This window comes from Teleopsis dalmanni, chromosome 1, assembly GCF_002237135.1.
Source record: "Teleopsis dalmanni isolate 2A chromosome 1, ASM223713v2, whole genome shotgun sequence".
NCBI classification, from domain to species: Eukaryota; Metazoa; Arthropoda; class Insecta; order Diptera; family Diopsidae; genus Teleopsis; species Teleopsis dalmanni.
The window spans coordinates 109647100-109656439 of NC_051846.1; the positions used below are offsets into that span (position 1 = coordinate 109647100).

The 9340-nt window shown below is 30.3% G+C and overlaps 1 protein-coding gene across 1 annotated transcript; it reads left to right on the forward strand.

Annotated features, from left to right (window-relative positions):
• Positions 1-4112: 4112 nt before the first annotated feature.
• Positions 4113-9093, forward strand: LOC119675881 (the record flags this gene model as incomplete). Its single annotated transcript, XM_038087101.1, is given in 5 exon segments — positions 4113-4242; positions 4591-4732; positions 4786-4984; positions 5060-5225; positions 8825-9093. Coding segments are annotated over 5 exon segments (747 nt in total), but the record flags the coding sequence as incomplete, so codon positions are not given.
• Between the last annotated feature and the right edge of the window lie 247 nt (positions 9094-9340).

Consider the following 9340-nt stretch of genomic DNA (forward strand, 5'->3'; position numbering starts at 1 on the left):
ACTGTTTGTCCTTCAGGGACGAATTCATGATGCACCACACCACGAATATCGAAGAAAACAATCAGCATTGCCTTGATTTTCGAGCGACTTTGGCGTGGTTTTTTCGGTTTCGGCTCGTCTTTTCCTCTCCATTCCGATGATTGTTGGCTTGTTTGCATGTCGTACTCGTAGACCCATGTCTCGTCACCCGTTATGATGCGTTCCATGAAAGTTGGATCGGAATTGGCACGATCAAGCATGTCTAACGAGACCTGTCCACGATGGTGTTTTTGGAACAAATTGAGGTGAATCGGAAAAAGCCGAGCGTTGACACGTCGCATACACAAATTGTCCACCAAAATCAAACGAGCCATCTCACGACCGATGCCTAGCTCTCGTGCTATCTCTCTAACACTCACATGAGGATTTTTGAACACGATTTCCTTTGCCTTTTCAATGTTTTCGTCGGGGGTAGAGGTCGAAGGTCGTCCAGAACGCGGCATGTCTTCGACGGTCGTACGACCGTCCTGAAAGGCTTTGTACCACTCATAAACTTGAGTTTTCGATAAAACTGATTCCCCATAAGCCTTTTGTAGCATTCGCAAAGATTCTGCACACGAAATTTCGTTCGAAACACAAAATTTGATGCAAACTCTTTGTTCAATATTTTTTTCCATTGTTTTTTTCGCAACGCACTACTGAGGTGAACTGGTTTAAACAGCTGCCGTAAACGAACTGTCTGACAGATCGCGCTCATTTTTGGCATAGTAATTGTCCTTAATTGCTGCCAAACTACATAAACTTAAAATATCGAAGAATATACAGCGCGCGAATTTTAAATGAGAATTTCCGGAAACTTTTCGGTCACAATGTATATTCGTTAGGGGCTATTTCATTCAGAAGCTGCCTTAATGGTTGTATATTAATCACTCCTGCAACAAATATTGGGGGAGGCTTTGAGATTATAATTTTTTCATTTTGCTCGTTGGGCTTTTCTGATGAATGAGAGTCTTCATCTAGCACGGAATATCGGTTAGAGTTTTTTTTGGGTTCAGTTGACAACCAATAGGTATCCACCTTCTTTTGTTTGATATATGATCTTTGTCGAGCTCCTTGGGGACTTGAACGACTTCTTTTTGACGTTGCCATTCTGGTTGTGTAGTTTCACCAGGGATTTTTCTACGAATAGAAGTGTTTGTTGGCGTGATTTTGACGCTTCTGACCGATTGAGTGTCGCTTTCTTCATCACCAGTATATTTCCACTTTTTTTTGGTTCAAATTGGTGTTGTTTGCGTTTTTTGATGAGAAACTTGTTGAATTATTAATTAATTTTATTTTGTTAGCTATAGCTACTGACTATTTTTTGATATATTTCCTTCAGTAAATGCTTTATGTAAAGGTTTGGTTCTGGATTGTTCATTTATTTTAACGTCTTCTGTACTTAGCATTATATAGCCATTTAAGCCATTTTCACTAATATGAGAATGCCGTCGTATAACTTTTTCACAATCGCTCATATAATAGTCAATATATTTGCAGTTTGTTCATTTAATTATTTAAAATTTTATATTTATAATTAAATAAAATTTATTTTTATTCAAGTTTTTTAAAAACACTTGAAACTTATACTGTGGCAACACCACATTTACTTTAGCGTTTAAAATCGGGCACCATTTTTGATAATTTTATTTTATTTATGATCAATAGCTCGATTGTTCATACATTGAAATATAAAATTAACTTTTTCCTATTAAAAAAAACAAAACAATAAAATAGTTGCGGTGTGATCGCCTTTTGCGTCGACCCAAATTTTGCGCTAAAATATAGGCTCACAAACTAAACGAATGACCCTGTAAATTACATAATTAAATAAATATTTTTTTATAACGAACCCTGGTATATTCGCTGAGTATACCCCAGCTGTAGATAGGGCCGGAAAAGGTCGTTACAAGATTTAAACTGAATGAATTAAACAAGAATACATGAATATGTGATTACTCATAGCTACCTCAAATATTCTAAAGAAATTTCAATAAGCAGTTGTATGAGAAAGTAATGCTTATTTAATGATAGTACAAGAGTTTACACTCGATTTTTTTTTCCAATAAGGATGATTTAGGTGAAGTTCCATGCGTTAGGGAACATTGATTTTATATTTTTTTCAGGAGACATATTATATTGAAATATAGTTTTAAAAATTTTATAGGAAAACAGTGTCAGTGTTGAAAACAAATTATTTAATTAATTAATAACGCACTTAGGTCTAAATAACCCCATAGACTTAGCACAATCGAGTACATGGTAGCGCACCCAAATTATTGCCAATAGACGAAACAAAAAACCATTTAAGATAGTAGGATTTACAAATAAAATTTTTTATTATTCCTAAAGATTTTATATTAAGAGGAAATTTGGACTAAAAGAAAGTTGATTTTTGTAATGGCTTACTTAACGAATAAATTTATTTATTTTTACTCAACACATTATAATTTGAACATAAGGTGTTGAGCGTGGCAATTTCAATGCTTTTTTTATTTGTATATTGCTGAAATAGGATGAATGTTTGGTATTTTTCATGGGTTGTAGTAGTACTATATTTTCTCTACATGCTGTGTTATTATTTCTGTTTCTTATTGTGTACCTAACAAATTCTCACCACTACAACTGGTAGCAGAAATTTCAACAAATATCTGTCTATATTCATCTATCTAATATTTAATATTAATAATTTTTATCTAATATTATTTATAACTATAAATCATCCGAAAGGGAAAGAAATAGTAAGAATTCAATTTGTAAACCGCATTATTTAATTCAATTCCTTAAGCCAAATGTATTTCATCAGTTATGGCAATTATGGATTCACTGCACAGTTTTATCTACACAAAAAATAGAACCACAATTTTTGTACTTTCTATTCGTTTTCCTACATTTCCATTCAACCAGATTGAGTCCCACCAACGCGTTACTAGGTTTTATGATACAATAAATAGTCTGAATGTAGTTTATTTCTCTTTTCAAATATTCAGGCAAACAATCAAGACAGTTAATTTTTTTGAGACGTGGATTTACAATTTTTTATTAAAACACATCAACCATCACAAATATAAATATCTGAGTTGTTTTTAGAGGGAAAGCGATACGAAGATTTTTTATAATCGTAAATGTTATATGCAATTGTTTAAATATTTTAACAAGCATTAAAATGCCAATTTTGGTTGTTTTGATAATACAACCAAGTTGTATTGACAGACGAGCGCACTAAATTATCATTAAGCAGCCTTAAATGATCATTTTAAAAATACCCTGACAGACGGTATAAATTATCATTAAGAAGTTGCTGTATCATATGTTTTTTGTTATTGAAAAAGCAAAAGAAAAAATTTTAAATTCAAAATGGATAAGCAAGAAAAATTAAAGAAACTTGCTTTAATTAAATATAAAATATATAAAAAAAATATAAAATATATAAAAATATATCGAGTATTTGTATTTACCAATGTTTCCAAATATGTTTTGTTTACATTTTGACAACCAAATAGCTTGAAATTTGTTCCATTTTTTATTTTATTTCGCTTGCATATGCAGCATTACCATTTCTAAAAACCTAAATGATGAATAAATTGGGTTAAATTCGGTCATTTAAAGACCATAAATGATCATTTAAAACTGCTAAAGGAGCAAATAAATTATAATTTAGCCCCTTAATGATAATTTAGCTCCCGTCTGACAATGCTATAAACCTACAATGTATTAAAGTAAAAACTTTACTGAATCTTAATTTGTAGTAAATTAATTTAATTGATTCGAAAAATAATTCTGAAAATACTGACATTTTGTTCCTTGCAAAAAAAACTTATTTAATTAAATAAAAAATAGAATGCATGAAAAATTCACGTATGCGCACTTGAAAAAAAAAATGGAATTAACACAAAAAAGCCTATAAACCTTGATCACCAGACTAATAGACATGAAATTCAAGTTATTGAAATTGGTATATAATTGTTTTCATAACTGGAGTTTAAAATAAAGATGTTTTTAAGAACCAGCATTTTTTTGGTATAAGTATCTTTGACATGCTTTTATTTATGTATTACTTTTTGAAAAAACTTTTAACTGAATTCTTGTTATAGTCGTTTGCTGCTAAACATTCAGAGGCTGATATTCTTCTTGCTGATGTAACGAATAAATATTTTTATTACACTCGCACTCGAGGATTATTTCGGATCTGTTTTCCAAAAGAGAGACCACCAGTTAGTACAGGTATTAATACTCATAAAATTTATATATACTCGTGATATGTTTTATATTGGTTGTTGAAGAAACGAAAAAAATTCTATGCTTGCGGATCTACTATAACAACATTAGGTATTCAATTAAAGGATATTTAATGAATTAAAAATTAGTACACATTGTTCCAGAATCAGCGTCGAGATATATTAAATGCTGTTTGACTAAAGATGTTCGATTGCGTGATTTTTTGATTCCCTGTTTCTTGCTAAATATCAAATATGGGTTACCACGCGTAGAATATTTTTCATTTCTTTGAGCAACGAATCACTTCTGAAATACCATTACTTCAATTGATTCAAAACATTTAAAAAATTTTAGTACCTACATATTTATCACCAATTGAAACACACTGCTCAAATATTGATTATTTTCCTGTACTGGATGACGATAAACTTTCGAATGAAGATGCTACATCAAGGTTACATCTAGCTAGATCTTGTGTTGCTCTATATATTATAAGGTTACATTTGAAAAAAAATTTAGTTCATAGGCTAATTTTAATTGTTTTATTAGTTTCTTAACATTATTTTGTGCATTTTGGACGGGACTTTCTGGATGCTGGAAAAGGTCATCTGGAGCAATTACAGCAACGTCAATATTGCTATTAGCATCTTGTCTACTTGCGGCTGGTGCAATGGGCTTATGGCATACTGTGGAATTTTTTGAAAGAGAAAAGGTTGTCGGCGAAGATTTTTTTCAACAATGGAATACGGTAAAATAAATTGAGAGACTTGATTTATATGTAAAGTTGATATTCATTTAACTATTTTCTATTGTAATCGGTTAGGTTTTAAAAGATAATACCAAAATTGTGTACGATTGGTCTTATGCAGTGGCATGGGCTGGAATAGCAACATGTCTTCTCGCTGCTATTTTACTTTCTGGAGCTGCTGTATGCCTACGAAATGAACGTGAAAAAGAAGAGCAATTAAACTTACAGTACTTGATGCCAGGTAATATTAAATAATTAGCGTTTTAGTGTAATATATATTAAAATATATAAGATTAGGCAATAATATATTCACAATATAACATTTAATAATTCATTAACAAAATAACATATTAAACAAATTATTAAATTAAATTAATAATTTATATATAAGTTTAATATTATATCAATATAGAATAAATACAACTTTTCACATACATATGTATATCTTATAACATCAAACCAACTTTTTTCAAACAAAAGAGTTTGTACTTGGAAACATACATGTTTATGCAGTGATCAAACACAATCGAACACACTTGCAACGCATAAATGTGCTACCTGGTACTCCGCACACAAAGCGGTTATTATTCGATGGAGCAACAGCTAAAAGGGGAGAGACGAAATTTGAAAGAAATGTGTGGTGATGTGAGCTGCAAACTTTAGCCGCACATCTAACCGCTTCGGCAAGTCAACATGTTGAATTGTTATACATGCAGTTGATATTCGAATAGAACAGAAAATTACTCTCATACAATTCCCAATCTCTATTTCTCATATTTCAAGCTAGAGCACACGCACATTATTTTGTTCATTCTACTTTTGTGCACACTTATGACAGAAATTTATGAATGCAAATGCGTAAAGGGGAAAGACGAAATATGATAGAAATGTTTTGCGATGTGAGCTGCAAACTTATGAACACAACCAACGACTATTGTAGCTAAGAGAAGCAAATTAATTGAGTTTTCATAGACAATTATATTTAATTGTTTTTGCTAAAACTTTAATCTTTAAATATATATATATGAAAATGTAATTAATAATATTAATTCTGGATGCAAAGATATTTAATAAATTTATGTATATAATTTAACAATTTGCAAGTTATGTTAGGGTGTGCACCGCACACCTCCGCACCTTAGAGCAGTCGTCATTGTAATATATGTATATATATTCTTTATATATTTGTGTATAATATTGTTACGAATTTGCCCTTTTTTTAATTCGTTACTGATTCTCCCGTTCGTCTCACTGGATTATCAAGAATTCCACAAATGCCAAAAATAAACTCTTCAGTTTATTTGTTAACAAGTCCGCCTACTTTATTGTGTATCCACGCTGTTATCTCGTACAAAATAACCGAAACTATAACTCGAACTTAAATCTACGAACTCAAACTGCCAACTAAGGGTCTTCTTACGTAGAGTGTCTCGGGCACGGCAAAATTCGCTCTTTCGGGCTTTCCCAAAAATGCATGTTATGCAGAGTCTCACATCAGTATTGCCAATTTTGTATTTTTACTACTTCTTGGTTGTGCCTAAATTTAAAATTTGCCACCAAAAATAACTAGCAAGAAAAAACTAATAGAGGACGTAATAATGTTAATTTTTTATTATATTATCTTATAATAATTGTTAACAGTACTTACTCCTTTCTTTAAAATCGGGAAGTGTAATAATTATATTATTAGCGATTTAAAAAAAAAGGCTGTGTTGCTTTCTGCCATTTTTTCTCCAAAATGTATTAGAATTGTAGTAATTTGCTCCAAAAAGGCGCAAATTTTGAAATTTATTACTAAACAACACTGTTTTGCCTTAGTGCCGGGGCACAAATACGCCGGCTCTCATCCCGGAGTTTGAACGGCCATATTGTTTTTCTCTCATTGTCAAATTTGAAATTTGCATTGAAAACAACAACAATTGTACTCATGCCGTGCCCGAGACCTTCTGCATAACAGGGGCCTAACTAGCCAAACTTCTATTTCTGACAGAATACCCTAACATTAGTTTTCGTTATTCCTGTCAGTTTTTCCGTGTTGCTACGATTTGACATTTCTCAAACCAAATTCGTTACAATATGTAAATTCTTTGTATATTTATGTATAATATTCTTGCGTACGTTTTACAACTCGACGTGGTCGTTCGCGATCGCTGGATCCCGATAAGTAATTAAATAGTTGATTCAAGTTTTATGTAACCGTTTTCTATTGCTTTTAATTTTGTTGGAATTTCCAATGTTCATAATAGTTCGCTTATTGCGTTGGAAACACTTTTTTCGTTACAAGTCGAGTTGTGTAGCCAGTATACAACTACTGGCCTAGATAGAGAAAGTAGTTTTATTTTGCGTACATTTCTGCCAGTATAGGGCAGCAACTTGCTGGATTTTGTCATACTTGCGACCCACCGAAAACGTCTATTATAATTTTAAAGTTTGTGTTTATGAATACAAAGAGTAAAAAATTTTTGATTTGTTTCAGGCTTTAGCTAATGTACTGTTCATGTAGTGTTTTTTTAACAAAAGTGCACTATGTTTGGTATTTTACCAAACAAATTTTGAAAATATTTTTAAGCTCAATTTAAAAACAATGCATTCATGTTCGATGTACGAAGTTTTCGAAGAATCCGATTAATCGGATATCAAACGAAGTCTCCGAAGTTGAAAAAACAAAAGATTTTTTCTGAGTCCGAAGTCTTCGAATATCCGAATCTGCCATTATTATTCGTAGTGCAAGTTTTCGAAAACTTCGGGGGCGAAACTTGAAGGGAAAGTACAAAATGGAAATAAAAGTGGATCACACAAATAGGCACATATTTATATGTGGCTAATAGAATTTGTTGTTGTTTTTGGTATTTATTGCAAAAATTTCTATGTGTGCAATGTTATATTTTATTGCTTTACTTACTGTAATTTATTTTATTACATTTTAGAGAACTAAATTACTATTAACAATTCTTTCTGAGGAAATTATATTAATGAACATATATTATATATTATATATATTATTGAAATATAATATAAAATATAAAAATTTGATAATATTTATATTTATACATATATAAATTTGTATGTTATTATTATTTTGTGTTTTCGTTGCACAATTGTGCATAGGTGAATATGATCCCACAAACTCAACTGCTCTCGATTGACTTGAGAGATTGCGGATTGCGACTCGATTTGTCAACTGTGAAAAAGTTGCAGAAAAACTCATTTCTCGTCGCAGTTGTCACTTTCTTATAAAATGCTATTCCTCAAGTGCTAGTGACTTTTTTGTGCTGTATGTAAAATAAAGACGTGCTGAAGGTATTTTTGACAGTTATCAGTGAAGAAATTAGAATTTTCGCTCAATCAATTCAGTTATTAAAAATAAAAAGTAAACAAAATGGCACTCATTAAATTAATTAATTTTCAATTTTATAATAATTTTTATATTAAAAAATAATATTAAATAATAATATTAAAAAAAAATTTTTATAGTTTTTCACAGTTCTTATAACATAAAATTTCGAGTACATTCTTTTCTTTTTCAATTTTTTTTATAAAAAACTCACTTTTGAGGAATAGCAGATACAAAATGTTAGCAATCTTTTGTGTACACTTTAGCTTGCACAGTTGAGGAATAGACTCCCAGATTTTTTCGTATATTATTACTCTACTAAGTTTATATTCATTACTTTAACAACTGACTTACTAAATATCAAAACCTTTTGATTTTAAAATCATTACACTTTTTATATATTTACTACCAAATTATAGAAAGTGATTAATATGTGTTTATAAATGTACAAAAAAATTTTAAATAGAATTTTAAAATATATGCATTATTATCGGTTATACTTTCAGTTTACTCGCAAAAACAGCCTCCTTATCCACCATATGCTAACTATGCCCAGCATCAGATATATCCCGGACCATATTATCATGGGTCTCAGTATGGCCCTTATAATTATTAAATTTCAACATTTTACTTAAACTGAATAAACTACAAAATAACTACTAAAATATTTAAGTCAAAGGCAATATAACGACATGTACTATGTTAGTTTTTATTGCAAGAAAACAAAGTCTTGATTTTTTGGTAATATGTCGCTCAACCATACGATTATAATCATATATAATTTGAATATAATATTCTGTTAGTTATGTTAATACAAATATTATATATACTTATATTATTATTGTTGTAATGTTTATAATTATTTAATTTTACAATTATAAGATCCAATAAAATAGCGCAACAAATGAATGCAGCAACATTTTGCTGTGATCAATTTTTATAAATGTAAAATTTATTTTTAAATTTATGTAATACTTTTTAGTCTTAAATATGTTTTTATACCGAAATGTGCTTTAATATAA